The 27,388-nt window shown below is 31.9% G+C and overlaps 1 protein-coding gene across 9 annotated transcripts in view; it reads left to right on the top strand.

Annotated features, from left to right (window-relative positions):
* Nucleotides 1-27,388, top strand: part of LOC109540278 (serine-rich adhesin for platelets) — a 100,407-nt gene that overhangs the window by 30,026 nt on the left and 42,993 nt on the right. For 2 of the 9 annotated variants that reach the window (XM_019908590.2, XM_019908593.2), the window contains exon 1: nucleotides 15,954-16,298. The exons of 6 other annotated variants lie outside the window; for them this stretch is intronic. Coding sequence is in view for 1 of the 3 variants with exons in the window: in XM_048665074.1 (XP_048521031.1) it covers nucleotides 24,359-24,425 (67 nt within the window). In the remaining 2 variants the exon portion in view is untranslated. Of the gene's footprint in view, nucleotides 1-15,953; nucleotides 16,299-24,343; nucleotides 24,426-27,388 lie in introns of those variants that run through there. One more of the 9 variants, XM_048665074.1, reaches the window with a different exon arrangement.

Below are 27,388 nucleotides of genomic sequence, written 5' to 3' on the forward strand. Positions count from 1 at the left end.
TTTTATGCAATAAATTACTGCTCATTGACAGGAGTCAAAGTCACGTCAGATTAAAATCAGAAATTAACAAATTACGTCAAACCGGTACAAATATATATTTTTTTAAATGGTAAGGCTATTAGGTGAAACATAAAGCATTGTATGCACCACAGGCGTTACGGAGATAATAATGCCCATCAGGCCGAAACATATCCCTCGGGCCAAAGGCCCTCGGGCTAGTTCGGCCCTCAGGGCATTATAAGGTCCGTAACGCCCTTGGTACATGAATAGCTATTATGTTGAGAAATAAACCGTTTTGTGGCCGATGAAAATTTCCTTCATTCGAAAAGTAACTGACTTATCAAACGACCCTCGCATATACAGTGTGACCCATTTAAAAGCGGGGCACAAAATCTTTTTTCGTGTTCTATTTAAAAACTCGTTTCCGGATTGACGAGCGAGTAACATTGTAGTTTTTAGAAACAATCTGTTGATCATAGAGTAGTTGTTTGCTTGTTATTGCAAAATTGTTTATAATTTGGACTTTATAACTTTTAAACCATATATTTTTGTTAGGCATTGATTTAATGAGTTGATATTTGTACAATTTTCACACTGCAATGGAACATGTAGCATAAGCAAAAAAGCAATTGTGCGGCGTACTTTTTTTACGCCCATCATTTATAATTTTTCTAAGTAAAATCGTCATGTAAATAACTGCTAACTACTTGTGAGTGCGTCTTACTAATATGATTATAATAGCCAAAATTGTACATAAAAAATAGGGAGCCCTAATAGAAATATATACATTTCGTAAATAGTTTAATATATTTTTTTCTATGAACATGGTGTGAGCATGAATTACATTAAGTGGTTAATTGGTGGTACTTTGGAATTAACGCAAGTAACTCAATTTATAGATATTAATAATTAACCAAATATGTATTACGCGAATCGTATGTTATTATTATTATTATTATTGTGTGCATTTCTAGTTGAGTTACAGTATTTAAAATCCATTAACTGGGAAATTGAAAAATACCGGAGGCAATGAATTTGACTATTTACGGTCAAAATTAACATTAACTTAGTCATATTAGTTTGAGAATTACTGATTTGTAATGGTAAACAACACAAAAAATGCAATCAATTAGATTAATGACCGCATATTAAAACATAAGTGCATAATGAATTCTAGAAAAAAATGTATTTGGCGCCCACATTATATTTGCTGCTGGGCAGTGAATAAAGTTTGCAAAATGAGCTTAAACACCTAATAGAAGTATTGTCAGAACAGTAATCAATACTGGGGGCGGATCAAGTAAAAAAGAAAGAGAAACGACAAACTTGCGTACATTTCGAGCGTATATAATCAGTTGTATCACAAAATGTGGTGTAGTTCTAATATCTTTCAAGTTTTTTAAAATTTTATAATTGTTCTTAGATGCCCCGATGTATCATGGCAGCTAATTTTTTTAAATAACGTTAGACTGTATGCTATCAACTAAATGAACAGGCATACAATTCTTTCCAATTTACAATATTTAATTTTTGGGTACAATTCTCTCTCAGAATAATTGAATAATGAAACTAAGTTTTTTATTAGTTTTTTGCAATAGAAAACCATAATATGGCGGTACTTTTTTCCGATTTTTTTAAAATTTTAAGTCGTTAACGCTCTGTTCTATAAAGGTTCATATACGGGGTGGGGTGTCCCAATGAGGTTGGCGGCGTAACATTAAAACGGCCGTTAATTATACAAATTACTGTGTAATATCTAAAATTTGTAAGTTCATGATAAACTCACTGTGTGGGTATTATGTTTTGGGTTGTTTTTACGTTAGTTTGTTGAACAAGAATGGCATTTTTTTGTGTTTCTAATATTAAGGCTAGAAGAAGCTGTACAATTTGCTATCTTAAATTGCTTTATTTTCCATACCCGTTCTTCAACTTTTATAAATTCACTTTTGTTTGAAAGCGAATTTGAGACATACTTGACTAAAAGCCCACTTTGACATTGGTGCTAATTTACACCGAGGATTTCATAGGACGTTCTTTATCCAAGACTCACTTTTGTCAAATTTTCTTTAAAAAGTTAAATAGAATGACATATTTTTCATTCATGTATAGGCTTGGGCAGTAATCAGCTGTACGTTCTGACGCACTCCCCGATTCAATATCTTTATTAATTGTTGAGATTTTGAATTTTCAATAACTGATACTATTCTTCTGGTACTTAAATGAGAAGTAGGTAATCTGAACATATTTTAGGTGGATTTCCCGGATGGACCGATATGTTTAATATTTTTTGCCCTGATACTGATAAGTTGTGTAGAGTAGTTGATTCGCATCAAATTTTAAGTCGATTTAAAATCGTCATACATCAATCTATAAGTTTATGTTTTGATTTGTTTTCACACTATCGTGGTGCATATTAAGTAATCATTTTCGATGACGAGTAAATTAAATCAAGCAATATCATATAAAAGGCTGCATGCTCGTGTGATCTAAATGCCTCGACTTTTTATAGGGACTAAAGAAAATTAAATGCAACCCATATTTTTAAGTAAAATTATAAAAAGACTATTGTATCAAGATTTACCCTTTAACTTTCATAGGTAAATATATTGGAGATATTCAGAGTGAGTCGATATTAAAGTGCCATGAGAAAACCATGCATATAAAATTTAATTCAGGGAGAAAAGAGTTGCCGGAAACGATCCTTTTAGGATCTACAGTGAATTAAAAATTTGGTGAAAAAATTAAATTTTAAAACTTCTTGATATTGGTTATTAAACTCTTTAGTATTCTAATCAAATTGACCCTACGTTTTAGTAAGTTTCTAGATGGCTTGAGAAACTGTTAGACGATTTAATGATCTTAGAAAGCGTTTGCTGGCACAAGTTTATATGAACTTTTTTACTTAAAATGAACTTTTCCATGTAAGGTTTTCATAAGCCGATTACCACCGACTTAATGCAAACTCAACCTATTAATTTTTTTTTCTCGAAAATGGTGCGTCGAATAAAATTAACTAAATATCCTTTGTTTTCTAATCTGAACAGATAATTAAAAAACAGTTTTTATTTTAAGGAAAAGCAGTGGCGCGTCATTTGATTTTATTTGCTAATATACACAGACGCACCCTGTACGGTTATTACACGCAACGGTGCCGAATTTGGTTAAAATATCTGTAAACCATAAACTAAAAAAAATTCCTGGAATCCAGATATACAGAAAATTGGGCAACTACCTACTGGCTTAATTGTTAGAATTTATTTCAATTATTCTATATGTAGGTACTTATAAAGCTTGTTTTTTTTAGAGGTCTAGAACTTGTTTGTAAATTTAAACAAAATTCATTAAATTCATCTTAAGTTTTATTGAAAGACTTTTAATAAGGCTTTATTGAAAGACAATTGTAGGCCATTATAGCTTAAACGTGATTTGTGGCATATGGACGTCGCGGCTGGCTCGAATGAAGAGCAATCTGCCAAAGAAGTCCAATTTTCGACCACTTTGATTCCACTGGACCATAAAAACACACCAAAAACAGTGAGTTTTTCGGATATAACGGCGTCTTATTAATGGCTTTCAGATTTTGGATTTCCGTCGCTCCAAGTTTGGCAATTTATTTCGAAAATCGCTGTTCAGTTCGCCAAACTCACGGTATACTTCATCTTAGGGTCATCAACATGATCGTTTTTGGCTCAACGGTTGTCTAACCTACCTCTAAAACTCCATACCTCTAAAAAACACACTTTACTTATAGAAAACCATGTTCTTTGGTCAACTTTTGTATATTAAGTGATCGATCATTGCTTAGAAGTGTTTCTGACGTAAAGTACTTGTTTTTTAAGTAGTTGACAGAGAAGCTACTTGACTTTTCTAGAAATTAATTACCTAAAGCGTGAATTGAAATGAACGTGGATTCAAGTGAGTAGCAGTAGCTTGAAATTGAGGTTATCGCAAATCTCCAATGGTACCAAACTTCAAATTTTCTTTTTTACGGGTTCAAATATCATCCGGCCTCCATCCGCTTACTATTTTGATAGTTACTATAATATAATCTATTTTATATTGTACCGTGGATGGCCGAGTATCAAATCACTTCACTCCCCCTGTGTGGTTCTCGTCGTCGCTTATATAATTTCCTCCAGATAACCCAGATGGTTCTCGAAATCTCCAGAACAGGTGCGAAACTTCCCGCTTGTCAGTGTCATATTTGACAGTAAATGGGGCTCCCATTTACTGAAATACCATCAATTTCGATCCCCCCCATTCCAAACGTGAGTACCCCAGGCCATTTCCGTTACAATATACAGAGTGTCAGTAAGTTATACTCTAAAAATTCAGGGGTTGGTTCTACATGTCCAATTTATGTCTCAAGTACCAAAATTTCAAAGTAAGGGAGAGATTTGTTAAATAAATTTGACTTAATATTTGCTTTACTTGTTTATCGATTGTATTGAGATTTGGCATACTTTAACTTTCTGCAAAACATTAATTAATTAAAATAAAATAAAAAGTTTTTACTTCACACCAATGGAGATTTCGGATCTAAGGTCCAATTTTGGTCATTCATACTGAGCAGGAAATATGCCAAATGCAGGAATTTAGTTTGAAAATCTAAATTCAGGGCCATCAACTTCGTTATTTTTTAGTGTTCCGGAAAACGGCTATATGAACTTGCGACATTAATTTTTCGTGTGGATTTACCCCTTGCATTTTTCGCTCTCACTCTGTTTAAAATTAATTTAGTCACCTTTTAAAACTCTAAAATTAACTGTTACTAAAAACCTAAAAAGGTGAATCACCTCAGTGTATTCTTATGTAAACAATTAACACGTTTATGCAAGAACGATAAATTGTGCTGAAACAAATAGTAAAACACGAAAGGGGAGAGAAAATGATAGTCCAGATTAGACTGTTGGGTGTAGACGAGAAACCAAACACCAGGCGCAGAGTGAGCTGAAGTTGAAGAAACTTCATCTGCTTTACGTATTTCTGTATGGAAAAACCCCAAATATAAAAAAATTAATGAGATTCCAACAGTGATAATTATCTCTCGTATACAGCGAAATAGCAGTTGTCGTATGTCCCTATAAGTTAATTATTTAATTATTATGAAGTTTTATATCTGTGTAGAGTTAATTTGGTTGACAAACCACGTTTTTTAGTGGTTAATGCAATTTTCTGCTGAATTAAAATGTATGCTAAACGAGAATGAATCTACTCAGCTTTTTATAAAAAGGTAACTATATTTGCTTTTCATAAGTTTTATTAATTTGTAAATTTTAAAGTAAAAAGTTAATATTTTACTATAAACATTATGAGATGAATTTCTTCTCATCATCGGTAACTTTTTAGTACTTGTGATTTTACCCTCGATCATAGAACATTGATTTTATAATTTTTGCTCATTTGTTGCAAATTAATAAAGCACATTCGACACAGCACTCTTATTGATATTGGCACGAGTACGCTTCATAATTAGTCCAAGAATAAAAAAGAAATATCGACTGCCCCCACAGTTCAATGTTTACTTTGCTGTTCAATGACTTTGCCACTAATCATTACTTGCATTGTTTGGCTTCTTAATTAAGTAGTAATTATAGATTATTTATTACGTACTTGGCGCTCTTCTAAATGAAATGTATTCAGTCCAGATTAATGACATTTCTTTCACTTATTTCTAAAAATTGTATGTACTCAAATAGGAGTCATGTTGGATTATCAATTAAAACTCTATTTAGAGCATTATTAATAACTTGACTTCTTATACTAGGTGTAATAATTCGAAGCCAATGAAAGTTACTTTTGGGGAAAAACCTCGGGCCACTAAAATGTCCAAGAAGAGTTTACGAAATGTTTGCTCAGGAGAATAATTAGGATTAACAAAGATTCGAATTTTCTGCTTTCCTGTACTTATTGAGGTATATTAAAATACTTTATCTACAGTTCAATGTTTAATGATAAAAGTTAAACTGAAGGAGATTGGTTTGGCTAAAAAGGGCATTGCTCCTCTAAACTTGTATTGAGAAAATTACGTCTTGCTACTTCGCTGACTTTTTTGATTCACTGGCAAATTTAAAAAAAAAATATGTGGAAAGTTTAATTAGATTGGATTACTTTCGAAGTAATAAAGCTAATGAAGAATGGGTACGAATAAACGAATTTGACCCCAGTTAATCCGCACACCTGCCAACTAAAATAACGCGTAAAGTTGATTATTGGAAAGAAATTAGTATGTCAAGTATAACCAACAAACTATTCGCCTGTGAATTTCAAAGAAGACAATGTATGACATAACAGAATGATAGCATTTAAAACATAAAAACTGGGGTACTTGAAATAATCTAATTTTAGGCATCTTGCAATCTTTTCTTTTCTTTTATACTTTTGGCATTCGTGCGAGATCGAATGTAGTTACACCCAAATGCTGTTTTCCTAAGAAAATACTTGTGCATTTGCTAATGGAATTATCAGTATTTTATGCCAATAAAATTATTTTTGTGTTGTGTTATTGGAATAATAGAGCCTAAAACCCTTTTAGCGTTTCACAATTTCAACAATTCATATTTCAAAGTAATGTGTACTTTGAAACGTGAGTTTTTTGTTTGTTAATTGCGTTTCTGTGGATTAGGCTGAGATGTTGATACTAATTTGCAGTGTTTGCCTTGTGAATCTGACCGAAAAGATACATTTTTATTTGAAAGTTGAAAATATAGTTTTAATTATCTTTACTTTCTTGGCAGAAAGTCTAATCATAGTCTTGACCGTTATTAGTCTGAGTCAGTAAAAAATGAGATCTATGTTATATTTTATATATACAGAGTGATCAATTAAGCTCGGTTACTGGCCATATCTAGAAAACTCCTCGGCACATAAATTTTGCAATATTTTGTTAACCTGGTCATGATAAAACACCGAAAATCTGAAGTTTTGCAATAGGCAACAAGCAATTGAACATAATTATTGAAACTCTAAATATCTCCGGAAATATACCTGCTCCGGAACTATAATTTGCAATTGTTGGTCTCAACATTATTGTCCTGAAGAATTACATTTAATAGAGTGTAGATTGAATCAGTAATATTGAGCTTTTATTTGTCATACTCCAGGCCTTCCTTCACACTTTATCTAGGCTTAGGATCAGTCCAAATCATCTTAAAAACTAAATTTGAAGCGTGTTTAAAGGCCAAAGAGCCACATCAACAGTATTAAAGAAGATGGTATATTTTTTAATAAAACGTATTTTAGCGTAGCAAATGAATGTTCAAAGCTTACAGCCTTTCACTATTTATTCTTTCTATAGAACTTCAAATATCTGTAACCTTGAGAAATGGAATTTATGACATCTTCATTCGTGTAATCATGTTCATAATACGAAACAAACAACGATTTCGTTGTTTTATTCGTCCCCAAAAAAAGAGTGCAAATTATTTTACGTCAAAATTTATTTTTTACTATTTGTATGTCAGAAAATAACGTTGTAATTTTTAGAAGGGGTGTGGTTATACAGGGAGGGTAAACGAATTTTTTTGTCAAGGTATTTGGTCGGTTTGGGCTACTGACTGTAAAAGAATTGTAAATATAAATACAGGGTGATTCAAAATTGGCGTCATTCCTCTGGAGGTGTTGTCTGGCGCTGTTATAGGAGTTAAAAAAAATAGTAAAACAAATTAATTGTTATTAAAAACTGAGAAATTTCCAAAAAACTATATCAGAAATACGGCAGCAATGTTTTTCAAGGTAATATGCCTAATTAACATTTGCGAAAATACCTGTTGCTTCGTAATTATTAAAAACTCCGGTAACCATGGAATTATACAGAGTGACAATAAGATAGACAAGGATAAACGGTAAATTCAACAAGATTCGTTGACTGCGCAACGTACTTTCGACATGTCAACCTGTTCTCATAACCTCGAATTCTGCGGGGTTTGGTGTTTACATAAATAATCCATACAACACCAAATATTTGAATGGTTAACTCCAAACAAACTAGTGCCTGTGTAATCTCCTTATTATCCACTCTTATCAAGCAGCTTCTCGTATTCAGTTAATTAACTCGTGCTCCATTTGTATCTCCTTGTGCTGTGTGTATCATACAAACGTGGTAAGAATGTAGCCCTTCCTCGGTATTTATTTGGTTCTTGGGAAAGTGTCAGTTATTGTGCTCTGACTGTCGCTGAAAGGCCCTGATTCGATTATGCCCAATACTTGTTCCTCTGTGTCTGGAACCCGAAAAAATTTCAATATTTTTCTCGTACTCCCCAAGTAAGACTCTATCACCCCTTCAAAGGAATGACGCCAATTTTGAATCACCCTGTAGATATCTTTTTATTTTAATTTTAAATATGTTAATGCAATTTCAACTGTGGCAAGTGGTAGCAAGAAATTAACTGATTTTGAACGATTAAATACTAGATAGATCTGATCTTCTAGTTGGGTACAGAATACAATACGAGGAGTAGTCGCACTGTGTTCGGTTGGTCGATTTATCTGCAAACATCACGCATTTATTACACAACATAATGTTAATTGAGAAGACGGTTATTGCAATTGCTGAAGTAACGACTTTTTAGAAGTTACGATTTGGACCCAGAATATTTCAGTTTCACCACAAGATCACTTTTATCGAAATAAAATGGCTTTATTTTAAAATCCTATCTACAATGCTTCAAACATATTATGAACTCAGTCCTGTTTTAGATGCATTCCAAAACCGAATATTTGGGTGGCAAAATGTGTTCTATTTCTTTCACGGTTATCAATGACATGAGCCTCCTTAGGTAGCTATTCCACCGTTAATCATAATTTATCGATAAAATTAACTATAATAAATACTGTTCCAATAAGAACGCCGGTTTGAGTTTTAAATAAAACATGCATGTGTGGTATGTTTCAAGTATTTATCGAATAATTCCATCATGAGTTTATGAATGAAATCAATGGTCGGACAAATGCGCATACATTTTGCAGTATTTCAGTGATACAGGGTTTAATTTTGTATTTTGACACTAGGGTATGTGGTCGTTGTTAAAAATGTCACAATACTTTAGATCGCATGATTTGGACGGCCGATTCCGATCCCAAAACGAGAAATAATTTGACCAGGAAATAATTCCACCATCCTGTTGAAGCCACATTTTGGCACCAAAAAAGTTACTTAACGTTTCAGGATAACGTACAAAAAAATGGCCCAATGATGCTCGCAGCCCACAATGCAAAAAAAGTGTCTTTCAAGAAGTTTTCTTAGTACAAAAACGAAGTGAAGTTAATGCGTCTAAAGGCGACATCAAAAAGCGGATTTGTCTGTTTACAGGCTGTCTACCTGTAACTATCTGTTAATGACAAAAAAACATCATCGCCGCTTTGACTTTTCATCAAAAAATTGTAGAAGAGTATTTTTTTAATATAAAATTTTTTCGTAATTTGACAAAAAGATCGTAATTTTCCTTTTCGAACGCTTATGTATTAAAATTTTTCAATATTTTTGTCGTACTCTCTAAGTGGGCTCCTATATACCCTTAAAAGGAATGACGCCAATTTTGAATCACCCTGTATTTAAGTCTTTTCGGTTTCGATTAAATTGAAAATATTAAAACGTCGATAATTCTTGCATAATACCTAATGCGATCATGTAGCATTTTTTAAAAGCTTTGAATAGCGGGGGCTTAGAGGGTTATTATGGGTAGGTTAATTAGTAGGACTTCGAGAACTTTTTCATTCTTGAGAAAATATAAGTTTTGTTAGCATTGTATCTTGGCAAATGTATTTACTTCTTCTTCTTCTTAATACTCAGAATCGACCGAACTCACTGATGTAAGTTTGACTCAAAAGTATATAATTCTTGTAATATAGTATTTATAATCAACAGGGTAACTTATCGGGACTTGAGGATGTTAAGTTATCAGTACGTCATCTACACTTACTATATACTTGACCATAATTAAATTAGTGACAATTGAATCATTGCAATCAACAGAAAAATATAGACGGGCATCCATCAGTCGAAAAAAATTATGAAACCAGTATAAACTAGCTGTGCTTTTCCTACTGAAATATTGCGATAAGAATATTTTAATAAAAAATAGGTAAATTTTCTATTTCAATATGTAAATGTTTGATTTCATCAACCGATTCTGTCTGTAAGAACACGATTGATTCACCCTATAGATTATCGAAACAACCGGTAATTATTTAGTACTATTTTAATGGGCAATCAAGAACCTGTTGTAGCACATTCTTCTTATTTATTAATTGATTGGAAAGTTACCTCACCTTTACTTATGGCCGTATTTCCTTAAAACACGCGACTTGCAGCTGATAAACTTGTGTTTTTGTTTTGGATTTGGACGATGCTTTGAAGGCGTGCGTCTAGTGACCCAGAATCACTTAAGCTTATTTTGTTCACTTTACTTACTCAAGCTGCCGAAAATAAACGGCCTTCTACTACTGTTGGGTAACGGTATTTTACGATTGTTGCATAACACTATATCGGTAAATTTTTATGGATTCATCCTTAACAAAAAACACTACTCTGAAACATCTTTTTTTTAAATATGGTATTACATGTTAATTAGTATTGAGCGATTTTGAATTAGTTTTTGATTAACAGTCAACAGACTGTTTAGTTGAATAATGTGGTGATGGAATTCTTTTGTAAATAATTTGCTTTAAATTTTGATAAATGTCCTTTACTTCTAGTTACGCAACGGTATTTTTTAATAGTTATAACTTTAATATTTTATATAAGTAGGAACTATTAATAGTCATTTACAATTAAATTTGTCAATAAAGTTTCCAAGAATTTTTGATCGATCTTGTAATTTTAAATAATTTAAATGTTATCTGGTAGTCTATGGACATGCCCATATCATCTTAGGCGCTCCAACAATTTTACTTTCAAAACCCCTAATTTTTTTTTTCATTAGCCTTAGTGATTGTCCATGTCTCACATCCATAAGCGATTATTGGTCTTATCATGCTTTTATAGACTCTCGCCTTTGAGGTTCTGGACTTGAAAAAGTTGTTTAGAGAGAAGAGACTACGATTTGCGGCTTGAATTTTGCCTTTTATTTCCTCCGTGACATCGTTATCGGCTGTAATTATAGCTCCTAGATACTTGAAACGCTCCACTCGCTCAAAATTATAAGTGTCTATTGTTACATTCTGTCCTATTCTATCTCTGCGCCCGTGTCTGTTTATGCACATATATTTTATCTTTTCGTCGTTAATATGGAGTCCTACTTCTCTTGTAGTCTTTTCTATGCGATCAAAGATACCTTTTACTGTTGGTGTGAAGTCTCCAATGATGTAAATGTCATCTGCATATGCTAACAATAATTTAATAAATAATTAGTTAAATAAATAAACAGACCAATATTGTGAGATGCAGTGAGATTCCGCTCTACTTTGAGCACCTTGACTTACACCTTTTATGGATTGGTATTATGATGCTTTCTTGCCACTTTGTTGGACTTGTCCCCTCTTTCCATATCAAAATAATTAGTTGGTGGAATTATCTGTATAACGATTCACCTCCGTATTTTAATAATTCTGATCGTATGTTATCCTGTCCCGTTATCCGGTTTTTTTACTTCCTTTCAAAGTTATTCTATGGATGTTTTTCTACAGGGAGATCTGCTGTGTGGTATGTATTTTCAGTGTGTTGTTCATCGGGTTCTATATTTAACAGTTTTTCAAAGTAGTTTTTCCATGTTTCCAACTGTTCATGTTGTTAATTATCATGTCTCCATTAGCCCTTTTCAGCATCGGGGCCGACCTGGGCTGATATCCTCGTTTTTCGATTTTTATTGTCGTATAGAATTCCTTAGAAGCTGGTTTAGATCTGTTTCTTTCGATTATCTCGTATTTTCGACGTTCATATTCTTGTTTTTGTCTTTTTATTGACTGCCCGGTTTCTTTGCGAGAGTTTGCATATTTTTCTTTTTTCAGGTTTTCAGGTGTATCGTGCTGAATATATAATAATATATATGAAATGCTTTTCTAAAAGTTTCTCTTTCTTGCCATTTTCGTTGACACTCTGCATTAAACCATGATTTAGTCGTTTTCTTTTTGGTTGTCCCGATGGTTTTTTCTACTGTCTTTTATCATTTGTTCAATATAGTTCCACAAACCTTCAACATCCAGTGTGCGATTTTCATTCTCAATGAGTTCCTGTTCAAGTTCTTGTTCGTATTTTTGTTGTTCTGTTGGATTCTGTAGTTTCTCTATCTTCCATTTTGTGGTTGAGTTAGTTTTTTTTTTTTTTGGTTTTTCTGACTCGATATTCTAATTGGAGTCTGGCTTTTACTATGGTCAACTAGTTCATCAGCCCGAAGAAGCGGCTTTTAATTGAAGGTGATAATTTCCGAAGATTCTGATGAATAAATTAATAGGCAGTACATATTGAGAACGCGCAAAACATTTAACAATAATCATTAACATCAATCCTCAACTGGATTTGCAAATTTCGAGGAAAACAAGTTTGGCATTAAAGCTCTTGTTTTTCTTACACATTTTAATGCCACTTGATTTCAGTAAGACCGCCACATTTTGTGTTTTTTTATTCCAGACAGAGAGACAATTCAAGAATGTTGTGTACAAGACAAAACCAGATTATCTAAAAATCCGTATTAACCTGGCTGTGCAAGATATTGCAAAAGAAGCCTGTAGCAATGTAAAATCAGATTTTTATCACAGCATTATGTATCAATGTTGGAAAATAAGTTGAGCATCTTAATAACGAATATTTGATGTTGTTCTCATCGTAATTTTAAAAAGATGCATTTTAAAACAATTCGAACATAAACACAGTATTATTTAGAATTTCACAGATAATTTAAAAAATGCACCACTTATAAGCCTGTTTAGTTACTGATATTTTTGATAGATTAATACAAGAAATCAATTAGTAATTCTCATTATTACTGGAATCGTTAAGATTTTTAGAAAATACTACTCAAAGTAAATTATATTGTTTATGTTTTTGTGAAGTTGTTCATGTGATTATTTTGTTGTATAAGACAGAGTCAAAAGAGCTGAATTAAAAACCACGTTAGGAAAATTAATTACGATTGAATTTTTTTCGAAATATCCGTATTTGTCCGAAGCTCCATTTGTTTTGGAAAAATATTGTTTTTTAAGTTTTATGAAAATTCTAGTGAAATGCTAAACAACTGTAAAATTTCAAGTAAAGTGTAATTAACGGTTATTAGTTCTTGTCCGTTTGTTCCATGAATTGGTTATTTCTTATAGGTTTGGCTATTTTTATTTGGTTATTTTCCAAGAAGTTGAAAAAATCAGTTTCAAATGTGTCGAAAACCATTGATTTTTTTCTCAAAAGTTTTAAGACGCACTTTTTTTTATTTATTTAAAACTATGTGATTAAAGGAAAAGTGTTCTATGCGTCAAAGTATCATAATAAAAATATTTGACCGCGACTTTCTTAATCTCCTCGGTATCTCTCTTAGCCAGTTGTTCTGAAAGTGGGGTCTTTTTACAGCGCCAATTTTTACTTCAGAATATTCATTCGACTCATTATGTTTTATGTGAAATTAGAATGCTCATTTGGCTAAACTAAAAAACAGTTGACTTGCCCTGAATTGTTCTTAATTTTGTCTGATTCAAAAGAACGAACTAGTCAAAAAAACGATTCATTATCCGAAAACAAACTGCACTAAGAACTCGTAATATTCTTACATACGAAACAAATTTTTATTCAAAATTTGGCGCAGAAAAATAGTCATAAAAATTCTTTAACATAAATAAAAAGCATATAGATGAATACATTATTGAATGAGATGATTGTACTTGGAACTCGTCCGCCAAAGCTTGAAAAATTGTGCTACTTTTAAAACTTTAAAGTGGTTGAGTGAAATGTATCAAACTGAATTTAATCAGATTGTTGGCAATTTATACCAATGTAGTTTGTTTCCAGAAATAATACTCTCGTTAATGTTCAACCTTGGGATAGAACATTGGAACAGACGTGGGCGGGTTTAAATAAGCCAGATTTATCCGCAAAGATAAATGGTAATAAGCCTTGTCAACAAACTAAGGAATTGAGGAATTGCTTGCAATAAGAATTAAATCGCACCACTAGTTCAGTGTTATACAAGGAGAAAGTGCAAATTCATGAACGGATCCAATCTTTATTTTTTTATCATGTCAAGTGCTTCTGACTGCTGGACAAAAGCTAATTTTATTCATTATTTGTTTTTAGTTTTCCTCTTAGTAATTGAATGTTGTTACATATTTTTTTGTTAACGATACTGATGGTGCTCTTGCTACATTTAAAATAGTATTATTTCATTTGCGGCTTTTTTAAATTTAAACAGAAGCCGTAGGTCTGACAAAAATTTTACAAGAGGGGAAAATTTTCAAAAAAAAATCACGTGGTAGGATAAAAAAAATAGTTTGTTCAGGGATAACAAAAATACAACCATTTAAATGAACCAAGCATAATTTTTAATATTTTCACACATTAAAAAAAGATCACGTTTTGGTCAAAACACGACAATTTATGTGGTCATTGTTGACTCCAAAATGAGTGAAAGTCCATATACAGGGCGTCGCAGTAAGGATGGTAAGCGGCTGTATCTTGGAAAGTATGTGTTGTAGAGTGACCGGAAAAAAAATTGATAACAAACTTGACGAAAAGAATTTGCTGGAAATTATTTTGAAATTTCTCAGATGACCACTAGATGGCGTAATTGCAAATGGTATTTTAAAAAGTCGATTTTATACAGAAATTGTCCCTATAAGTGATACATCTAGTAAGTTTAGTCAAAAGATCATGAAAAACCGTACTACTTTCCTTATCAACTTTTTTCTTAACTTGTCAAATAAAGCGTCGGGGGAGAGTCAAACCGCTTAATTCGAAAAACCTGTAACTCCAAAACGGCTTGACCGATTGCAAAGTATAATAATAATTTCCAGCAAACTCTTTTTTTCAAGTTTGTTATCAATTTTTTTTTCGATCACTCTACAACACATACTTTCCAAGATACAGCCGCTTACCATCCTTATTGCGACACCCTGTATAGGCGTTTAGAAATTATTCGGAAAAAACGATATTAATTAAAGCAATAGATCGTGTTATTGGCTAATCGTTGTGCACTCATTTCAGGGACACTCTGTATCTGTTCATGAAATCAGGAAACTAAATCCTATCCGTCTGGATAAAAATACATATGGTGTTTCCATTAAAAAAAGTTTTTCTTTGTCAAATTTTGGAATTTACGTTTTTATTTTCTTATTATAATTTCAGATTTTGACGATGTGAGTAATAATAAGCAACTTTTGTATTTACCACTATTCATCGTTTTTTAAGATAAATGATCTAGAGAAGTCATGCTTATGAGGAAACACCTTTGTATTTTAAGATAAACCCGAGAAAAAAAGCATGGAAGATTCAACCGACCGAACAAATTTGCTCATTTGCTTATGTGTTGACACGAACGTTGGTTTTTTTTTAGATAAATCATTGGCTTATCATGATGGCCGAACTAAGTGGTTGTTAATTATACCACCCTCTCAATAAAATTAAATATGATAATTACCCAAACCTGTACCTGCTAAAATCGCTGAGTAATTCTAAAAAACATTATTTAAAAAAAAATTGGAAGTATTTTCTGATGAGCGTCATCGAATTCAAACTATTAACGTTAAAATGCAAATGCAGTCTAAACAATAAATTGACGTCTCCGAATATAAAGCTCTGCCTAATTATTCATGTCTCATAAACGATGTCGGTTCAAACCAGAAATTGTTTACAAGCTCCCTTCTATCATCAATACGACTGGAACAATTAGCTAGCTATCGAGACGTCGACTATCCACTTCAATTACAAAAATGCGTCATCGATTCGCAAGGTCGGATTTGCCTGGAGAGTGCTGCGATTGGCCCTAAAATTCCCACCACTCCACACGTTCCTCGACTATTCGAAAACAACAGAAATTTTTCAAAAATCCGAAGAGCTTCACTGAGCGACAGTGTTTACATTGGTTCCCAATCGCGCAGACGCTCGGAAAATTCGTTTTGGTTATCATCCTTTTTACCGAACAAGTGAACACTGAACGAAATCAGTCTCGGAATAACTGTTGCGTGGGTTATTTGTGAAACTAATCATTAGCTCGATTCTTGCGGTTCAGGCGAAGCTATATTCAAACAACTGTATGCTGTTGATCTATCGGGCCCGTTTGTCGCCTCGTGTTCAGTTGTCGAACTAAATTCTCCTGTGATATTTTAAATAAACTTTTGTTGTTACCTGTGATATGCTTTTTGAACTCTGTGATAATAATTAGGTAAATTGAACCAAATTTCAAATATCTCATCTATATAGAATTATCTTTATGTGACTTGTTGTGACCAGTCTATACCGGATTTTATATATTTCATAACTTGAAAATATTTTTTCCAAGCTCTATTTTCTACTCGCATGATTTGTGGAACAATGTTATTAACAATTCATACCCATCTGCTGGTAATGTGCTGATATTTGTATTGTTTATATAATAAATAAGTCGCTATCTTTGCTAATTATTTAATGTTGCTACCAAGATGATACATATATAAATTGAAAATATGTTCCCTTAATTCCCACGCCATGTATGTATCAGCCAAGTTGTTACAAAAAATATATAAAAGTAGAATAAAACCTGTTGCCAGTAGTTAAACTACCTCAACACCACTGTATGTAGCCATTATTTCCCCAACACAATGGAACTCACAATCAGACAACTTTTAGGCCACGAAATTATTCTGTTTACAAGTTTTACAAAATACACCTGACATAAAGCAATAATGTTTCTAACATTCAGTAGCAACGCAGAGAGCTTAGCTTCAACGACGATTTTATTGTACGACAAAGTTGTACTCATAAACTGCCTACAGTTTAGTACATACGTACAATATCCTACAATGAAAACCATCTGACAACCATACACATAGCTTTTTATATACAATGATTATCAAATGCATTATTTGGACAATGTGCATCTGTAACATCATTACATTCGTTCCGCTTAAAAGTAGTTAGCATGACAATTGATCGTCTAAAAAGTTTAATTGCAATTTACTCTGTGGGCTTGCCTTTTCAGATTACTTGTAATAACTAGCTTTACTCTAAGAAAACATATAAATATTACCCCAGAATCTTCTTGATCTTTATGGTGAAGAGTTGCAGTGTTTACTGAAAAAAAAACGCCAAGTTTCTGATCCAAATCTTAAGTCAGATATTTCCAAATCCTGTTAGTTTGATCAGTTTTTCTAGTGTCTATAGTTAGGCACATAATTTTTTCCCCTTCTAAAGCTCCGAAAGCGCATATTCAGTGAGAGAAATCCTAAATACACAATTGATAGAAACCACAAATAAGATTGAATTGAAACAAACAAAATAGCGTTTTACAACGTGAATCACCGCATGTATGCAAATAGAGGCAATTTTCAATATCGCCCACGATATCCGTGAAAGGCACATGGCTAATAAAATCATGCCATGCTTTCGTGAGGTTTCCTAAAAATATTCTGGCGATTTTCGATGGATCGATTAATAAGTTTCCTACATTATTTGTGCTTTTTACAAATAAGAACTGACTAAGAATTTTTTCACATTAGTCGTTGACAGTTTCGCTCTCAAACACAATTTTCTTGTTGGTATTTTGAAATGTACATCTTCACCTTATCCATTGATCTGAATAACTTTCATTGATACAATTAGTGAACATTCTTCTGAAATGTTTAGGAGTATCATCATTTAAATTAGACATTGTCGTTCAGATTTCAAGAGGAATGTACTTAAGCAGTAGAGGTTAAGCATTTTCCCAAAATTCCCCTCGAAGAAGAGGGATCCAATAACTAATAAATACTTTATTAATTACTGCAGCAAAAACGTTTAGCTTTCCATAGTATCTTATCTAAAAGAGGGTTTCTTGCATAATATGAGGGTTTTCGACTGTTGATTCCATCACTTTTAAATGTAGATTCTTCACGGAAAAGAGTTCTTGAAAGACAATCCATATGATCGTTTTACCATGCATAAAGACCAAATTGTTCCTGAACTAAAATATTAATACCAGGATTATTATCATCCAGTTCAAAGCCAAGCAATAATGTTGAGGAACGATTTCCTCATCAAGTGTCAATTATTGAGCTGACAATCAGTTTTTTTGCAATTCCAACTAAGTTGATCATTATTCAATCACCTCTGTCCTCTGGTTGGAGAAATGAAATTCACTCTTTAGCAACTAAGGACTCGTGCCCCGTCACTTTGGCAAACGCCCTTCATTTAAATAAGAAATCATGAAGAGCCCTGAAATAGTTTCATTTCACAACTCTCAAAGTAAATTCGTACTTTAAATATTAGGAAAATTTACCATGCAGGAATATGCGTAATTTTGCGTAATTCCGACAAAACGTAGCGTGAAATATTTAGATAGATTGAGTAATAAGTAATCTAAGAGAATTTTGAGTCATGGTGTATACAATTAAAGGCAAACTTAAAAATGTAGATACCAGTACATGTATGTAAACAATTAAATCTGAAGTTGTCTGATGGTACGAAGTTCGGCTAATTTTTATTTATTTGTGATAAGTAGATTGAGTATTGAAGGCACACAGTAAGTGTTTCTAAATGAAAGTTGGTCGGAAATTTTGAAGTATACCCAATTGTAGAATGCACCATTATCTGCAGGGCATTTTACATAAGATCGTATGTCTAAACTGTTAACAACAACAAGAAAACACTGACAAAGTTATTGTAAAAGAGTATTCTTTTGTTTATAAACAATATATGTATTTCGGTTTTGTGCACCAACAGGTTTATTTAATGAGCCCAGAAGTTACCCAGAACTTTAATCGGATTCAATGAAAATCCAGGCAGTTCAAACAATTCAATCTGAAAATATCTGTTGGTACAAAGTTCGGTTTATTATTATTTGTTTATGATATGCTAATTATTGAAGCCACACAGTAAGTGTTTCTAAAAGAAAGTTGGTCAGAAATATTCAAGTCAAACCTATTAAAACTATGTCCTTTGGGTATTCCAAGATTTGTTATTTCAGTTTCAGAGTTATTCCACATTGTGTGCAACACATTTTATACTTACTTACTTTTATAATAATAACCATAGAATAAAAACGTTAATGTAGAAAAGTAACATTATGTTTATAAACAGAATTTTTTGATTTTGTGCATCAAAATGTGTAATACGCTCAGTAAGTTATGCTAAACTCTAATCGAATTCAATGAAAATCAAGACAGTCATGCTGATCATTTAAAAACTTGTTTTCAATATCTTGTATGTAATCTTGTTCGCGTATACCTAAAAATATTTTATCACACTATTAAATAGAATTAGCCGAATTATATCAGATACTTACTAAAATTAAAAACAAGATCGTTGACCGAGTTTTGTCACATTCCCAAATGTTTCAACTGATAAATTTCGTAATCTATACTATTGATCGCTATATCTTATTTGGGTTCCTGCATGTATATGTTTTGGACCTGCTTACATGATTTCACTGTCATTAGGAACGAACGCTCAGATCAGATCAGAATTATATTATTTAATATAAACTACGACTTATCACACGTTTGAATAATGTTTAATAAATTAGTAGGCGATTGTTCAAATGCATCAGAAGCTTGAAACGATGAATAACATATCGAATTACAAACCTAGACTTCCATTGATTAGATAAACAACATCGAATCTGCACTTTGCTGATAACACTGTTAAGTGTTTTATTTTTATAGTCTTGTCCATGTATGACTGTTGTCTTTACCCATACCGATTTATTACCTTCGCACAGTTAAAATGTTCATGTTAATTATTAGATGTGGTGTTAATTGAATTTTTACGACTTCAAATAAGATCACCATAAGCTGAAATATGAAGAGTAATGTCTAGGTAACTGCTTTAGCATCGTGATAATAGGAAACACAGGTCAAATGCATCGTGTTGTTAAGATGGTATCATTAGCAGAATTAACAGTTTTTCAGAACATAGAAATCTGTGTCAGGCAGTCTGTTATATTCATAAAGAAGACATTACAACGGATTCGCCCAGATAACTTAAATTCTTATTTGAGAGGACTGTTAAGAGACCTTAGATCTAAAGTTCGTATAATCGTATATTCGTGGAAGTATAAATTAGAAGAGAGATATTGAAGATGAGACTGGAAATCACGCTGAAGACAATACTAAATAACACAGAAACTTTAATTGCAACTTAAAAAAAACGACATTGATATTTTAATTACAGAAACTCATCTGAATTAACTTTGAACCCCATTTATTTTAGAGTAAAATATTTAATTGGTTTCAAGACTTTTTCTATGTAAAACTTTTAGTCATATCTATATTTTACTTCATTGTTTCAATTAAAAAAAACGAAAACCCATTTGGAGTATGCCCTGCTCATCGTATTTAAAAAAACATACTTAATTAATAACAAATGAAATCTGTAAATATTTGCTGAGGCTCCCTAAACCGTTAAACGCAAATCAACTTTTTCGACTCAACTATGCAAATGTTTATTACAGAAGTGCGTCATTCAAGAAGGCAATTTAAATAGACCATAAATGTCTGTTGATGTAACTTTTAGAGTATTCATACTTGAAAAGTATGATCCATCTACTTGATATAACGGAGTGGAATATTGTTATTAATTATAGTCTGATCTATTTTCTGAGTAGACTGTACCGTTCCTGATATGAAGCGTTTACAAGTGGTTTCAATCTAATTCGAAATTTACAGTGTTAAAATACTGTTACGGCATTAGGGACTTACGTAATCTGAAAAAATACTTTTGTAAAATTAGAGCAAGATTGTCCATTTACATTTTGTAGAAGATGTTGTTTCACCGGATTACTTCCAGTATTATTAAGGAAAACGTGCATCTAATGAAGCCTTGTTATTTTTGAGATTTTGGAAAACTGTTATATCAACTGAAGACATTCATTTTTCATGTAGAATCAATCATTTTCTGAATGTTATGCCCATCATTTCCGGACACCCTGCATATTTTGTCATAATTGTTTTCTTTTTTTTTGACCAGATCAAAACGTTTTTCGAGCATTTTTTAAATGACAGACCCACCTTTTATTTTTTATTTAATTTAGTCCCAAAATTTTAGACATTGCATTTGAACTAAAAATATATTCTTTGAACGTCTGCCCCAACAACGATTTGTCCTGCAAATGCACACGGATTCGTTCCTTGGGATAGTGCGAAAAATAGCAATATCCATCAATCACAAGTGCCTACAAATATAAATATGCTTGATTTGATCAAGATGTGATATTTTGTAACGTAATCAGTAAAAACTGGTTTATACACGCGAGATGTATTTTTGAGAAAATTTAGACCCGAATAATTTTTCTACGTAATATTTTTCTTAGTTTTTATATTATTATTCAACAGAATAATATTTAGGCTGTTCTAAATTTTTTGAATTTTTTTTTTAATTTTGACTTTTCTAATCACTTTAGTCAGATCAAAACTATTCAACGAAATTCGCCTCAAATTAACCAAATTTATATTTCGTATCCAAATGTCAACACTTCGAAATATGAGTATATTTGCTTTAAATTTTTAGGAGCTGATGTTTTCAAATAAATGTATTCGTGGTATAAAGCGCAAAAGTCATTATTTGTTACCGAATTGGGAACGGGAACATTTTATGTCGATAAAAATAAAAAAGTAATAAGCCAGTTTGTCTGGCTATTGTATAGATTATCAATCTATTTGTATGTTTATTGTTAACTTATTAAACTCCAATGTCAGGTTAAGCGGAAAGCAAATAATGTACTAAGCTTATATTAAAGATACGTTCGCGGCATGGAGATAGCGTGGAAATACCCACTTGAACATATTGTTTTGCAAGGAATTTCAATGGTAATTAAGTAATTTTAAAGCAACAGCATTTTTGGTATTTTTGATTTAGGTTGAATACCATTATTAAGCAAATGGGGTAAGAAATCGATTTCTAAAATTCTCCAGGGAAAAGTAAACTCTTCCTATTGCATGTCAATGCGCTGGGTAAATTAGTTTGGTCTTAAATTTAACCAATTTACTAACAATTTTAAATTATTTAGTTAATAAATTCAAAATCATTTTAGAAATGCCTTTCTTTAAAAAAATATTTCAATTTATCGCAAGTAATTCTGCTGCTGTACATTTTGAGATGGGCCCGTATGAGTATTCTGTTTACTGTTTTCAGTTTATTGAAATAAGTCAAATTCATTATGCAGTAATTAAATCAAGACTAAACCAGTTTGAATTTTAAAAAAATTAATCAGCGACAAAACAACTTATTGATGAAATAAGTAAGTAATGTAGTTGGTTTATGCAAATTAAACAATACAGAACTTAAAATTTTTCACCGTTATGGTCGTTCTAAATAAAGCCAGCGTAGGACGACAGGATTATATCGGGCAATTTTTTACGCGAAATAATATTCCGACCGTAATGAACGGAATTTAATATTCATCGAGTCAAATAATAACGAAAGAGCTATTAATCCGGATTTATTTTCACTTGATCAGTTAGTGTTCAATGTAATATTTAATAGAGTTTTAATTACATTTCGTTGTTGATGTGCTAGAATAATCGTTGGGCGGTCTGTCAGACTAATTAGAGGTTAAATTAAGAAAAAAACATACATTTTCATACATTTTGACGTGTTTAAAAGCGGGACATTCTCATAAAATCTTTGGATGTTTACTTTTTTTAACAAGCTTTTTTCAAATTACTTTAGGCCAAAATGTCACATTTTTTGTCATAAAGGACAGAACCTACTTGGACATTTTTTTGGGAGGGCAGAAAGCTAACGAAAAATTAAGTATTAGAGATTTTTTTTTCAAAAAAATATTAAATATACACCGTCTGAAATGAATACGCACAAAATGTTATTAAAAAATCTGCAGCAAAATTAAATATTAGTCTTGTTGGAGATTTATTACGCTTTATGAAAGGTCAAGGTGTGAAAAACAACGTCAAAACGAATTTAATTCATCATAATATACAAGCAAATAATACGCTTTTTGCTGAAGCGTCCTCGAAAAGAAAAACATCAAAGGGCTTTAAGTCGGGTGAGTGTGGCGGTCATTCAATATACCGAATTTTTCCTCTCATCCACCGATTTTCAATATTTTTGTTTAGGGATTCCCATGTCAGTAGTGTGTTGTGCTCAGAAATCCCATATAACTGAAATTTAATTCCTTTAAATGGAAAATACGATTCATCCTTGAGGCCATTGAAGATAATTTATAATTATATCAGTCATTGTCGAAAGCAACTATATACTACGAAATGTTATGCATTAAGGTGCTTTGAAGAAAATGATACAAAGGTGATGAAAAAAAAACACATCGAGTTTTGACGATGCCGTATCATGACAACTCAACATAATTATGATAGTGCCTTGTTGTAAGATGCTTAGTTTTTATAATCAATTAATCATTTAGGTTCAAACTTGTGCTCTCAAATGCGCGTTTTCTTAATTGTCAAGTCCGTTTATAAAAGTGCATTCAAAAGTGTATTTGAAATGCTTTCTTTAGGGTGTCGTGGGCTGGAATATTTTTTAAAATCAAATTACGCGTTTTTGTAGCACGCCGCAAAAATATAGGTTTATAGATATGATAATCAATACAATAAGTACCTATATGCAATTTTACGATTTTCTAGTACAGCAGACTAAAATATTTGTATATTTGAAATTCTGAACTAATTGATTAATTTTTTAACATATTTTTCGAGAATAAATTGTAATTCTGAAATGGGCATAATTTGTATTCGGGTAATTTTATCAATTGATTAATTCAGGATAATCAAACATCTAACCCTGTGATTTATTGATTTTTAGACGTTTTTCGTTACACACAAAAAATCATCCATGTGTCCATCCAAGCATTGTGTCCATGTACAAAACATTACTTTTTCCTCCCTTTCTCATCTTTTGACTCAACTTCAAGTTATTTTGTAATTTCAGATAATCGTGATTATCGTTTATCATTTTGCTAACCCAAAGTAGTGATTATATTATTCAAATTGAATGCCAATAAAAGACATTAATTTAATCAGTTCAGGAGATGGATGGTTTTGTTATTTGTTTACTTATGTTGATTGATGTATAATTTTTATTAATCGAATACAATTATTAACACTGAGCAAAACACGTCTAGTGCAGATTTGGGATTTTGGAATCTACAAAGGATTTCGTTTAATATCAGCACACTGGCTTCTTTGTTGTGATTTCCGTAGAAAAAGCGTGCCAAGTTTTACATTATTGGCAACTAAAAGTTCGTTTGATGAATTAGTGATGTTAAAATATTGAATTGCATACCGACTCGAAAATAACATGCCAACATCGGATACGCTCATTGTAAAACTGTTTTCAGCTATTACAGTAAATGGTAATAAAACAAGTAAGTACTTACTAAAATGTGCAATTTAAACTGTATAGATTATTACGAAGGAAAAACTAGTTCTGAGACTGACTGAGATGTTATAAAGTTAATTACTTATTTACGAGTGTCTATTGGAAAATGTTTACCATCGTAAGCGAGTTTGACCACGCAAAATACCAAAGATGTTCGAAGGTGGTTTAATCTGCTTTCCGATTTGCGTAATCCATATTATGTCTGTCTATTTTTATTTAAATTTTTATACATTAATACATATATGCATTTCGCATTATTTTAATGTATTTCAAGGTTTGATTGGTTTGGAGACAGAAAAGTTAAGCATCCCAATAGTAAAATTAGAACAGAAAAGCTATGAAAATTATATGCTGGAGTTTCTGAGTTTTGTTGTTGTGTGGTAGTTGTAAATTGTTATTATTGCAAAATACCGCATTTACTGATGTTTTCTTCCACTCTGTGCCATTGTACTGCAAGTAAAAAGTTTAATTGTTGAACATTTTTTTAGAAAGAGCAAAAATGAATTCCGTAACATTTACAAACATTTTTTTTATGTTTATCTTATATAATGACTATGATTTCGTACTCTACTTTCGGTACTATTTTAAATGTCATATTGATATTTATTGTCGCACTAGTGCTTTTCTTAATTATTACCGCACAAGTGCGGTAATATATCTGTCGATCATTGTCAAAGTTGTGTCTTAAAATTGCACATTTTATAATGAGTTCAAGCGATGATCTGACATGTGATATTGAGAACAAAGCTTTTAATCTTGTTTCGGATCTTCCATCGTCATCATCATGATCTGCACCATTTCTGGTACCGATCAAAAGTTTCTTGTTATTTCGTCCGCGGTTTTCCTGGCACAAGACCCGAAACAACATTAAAAGCTTGGTTCTCAATGTCAGATGGCAGATGATAGCTTGAGCTTGTTTTAAAATTTGCAATTTTAAGACACAACTTTGACAATGATTGATATATTTATTAACGCACTAGGGCGGTAATAGACATCATTATGGCATTTGAAAGAGTGCCAAATCATAGTCATTATATAACAGTGTTAGATAAATAACTATTACATGCGTTAAGCATGATATAGGTGGTGTTTCCGGAGTAGAAATAATCCAAATAATTAATACATAATAAAAATTAATGAAAACTTTTTTTTCTGGAAAAGTAGTCGAAATGAGCCTAAAATGTAGCAACCCCAACAAACACCACCATATTGTTATTGGAGATCACGATCCAGTGTAAAAAAGACAATTCCTCAAATCATCAATTTAAAAAACATAAGCAATGAACAATCCAAATTAAAGTCACTATGCCCACATTATTTTTGTCGCAAATATTTCAATTTTCTCGATCAAATATTGCAACATGGCTCATTTAATGGCAAAAATATGCGTTTTACTTTTCGGCGCCAGCATTTTTATGTAGTCAGCATTTTATGTATGTCATCTTACTCTACATTTCTACATTTTATACACTACTTTAACATAGTCGTTTATCACGTCCATAAATTGACGATGTTTACCACCTAATTTGGCTTCAGCTTTATGTCTTACTCATTCAGCCGTTATTCCAAATAATTTCATTTTTTATTACATATATTATATGCTGCTTAGTTGATGCATTAAGCAGTTATGGAGTAGGCAAATTGGTTTGTAATTACGTTTTTAATTGATTTGGTGTTCTAACGCTGATAATTACAGTAGTATCAAATGGTGTACGCTCCAAGTGCCAATTTAATAGCTAATATCTTTGAGGAGACAGTGTATCATGATGAGGTTTTAATTTGTTTTGTTGCTGCTGTTTTTACTTGGCAATTTTTTAGTGATTTTAGCATTTTGTAATTTGCATCTATCTTAATTAATCTAAGTAACGTAATTTTCTCTATGCAATTTTAATATGTACAGTGTGTTCCAAGAACAACGAGAAAAGGCTGAAACATGCCTTTCGAGTTCTTTGTAAGCACCATCAAACGATCATCTGTCTGTTGATAACTAAAATGTATAACCTGAAGGATTAATTTTTTTTTAAATTAATTGTGTATAAGCATTTTATTTTATCAACTCAAATTCTTTTGGAGACTAACAATATGAGTTGATGGAATGAGAGAAACCAAAGGCGTATACAAACTGTATTTCATTTTGCTAGAACACCACATATGAAAAAAATGAAATTATTAAATGACTAAGAAAAGTTTTACGGTAATTGGTCATTTCGTTAGCACCGATTTGCGTTTATTTCTTTAGGTGTGACAACAGGTTTATTCTAAACAAAATCGTTCTTTCGAGATGAAAAGGAAAAATCGAGAAAATTGAAGCGTGGATGTCGTCGAACGTACGTCGAAATTTACAACCAAAAATTCACTGCTAATACAGCGATTTGGACATAATTTATCAAAATAGAAACTTATTCGCAGAGCTAAAGAGCTCTATTCTTTGTAAACCAGGCGTCTCTTCTGAAGTAAGCCGAAATTTTTTTAAACATTTAAAAAATTATTTTTGGTTTCTGAATGATTTAAGTTAAACGCCTTTAAATTAGAAGGAAAATTCAAGCAAAATGTTTCCCGATTACAACCCCACAACTGATATTTCATAATTTATCAAATATAATTAGATAAATAAATACTTCAGGACGAGGAAATTTCGGTTTATCCAATAACAAGATTTTATCTAATAAAGTAAAGTGGTTGGTGTGTTGCTCGCGTAAATGGGCAATACGTGGACGCATGGAAAATAATCAGTAGAAACAATTTTTAGACATATTTTTAAAAGATACTCTTATCTAAAAGACTAATTAAATTTCTGAAAATACGTCTGTCGTATGCATATCGTAGTACATATTTAAATCACGAGTACTTAGCCAGTCTTATGAGTGAAATTCAAATAAATTCCAAAACAAGGAGACTGATAACTCAGTTAAGGAATCGTATATGATAATTTGTCTTCGGTTACGGTAT

The sequence above is a fragment of the Dendroctonus ponderosae genome, unplaced genomic scaffold (genome assembly GCF_020466585.1).
Source record: "Dendroctonus ponderosae isolate FM_Combo_2020 unplaced genomic scaffold, Dpon_F_20191213v2 Dpon_F_20191213_3, whole genome shotgun sequence".
NCBI classification, from domain to species: Eukaryota; Metazoa; Arthropoda; class Insecta; order Coleoptera; family Curculionidae; genus Dendroctonus; species Dendroctonus ponderosae.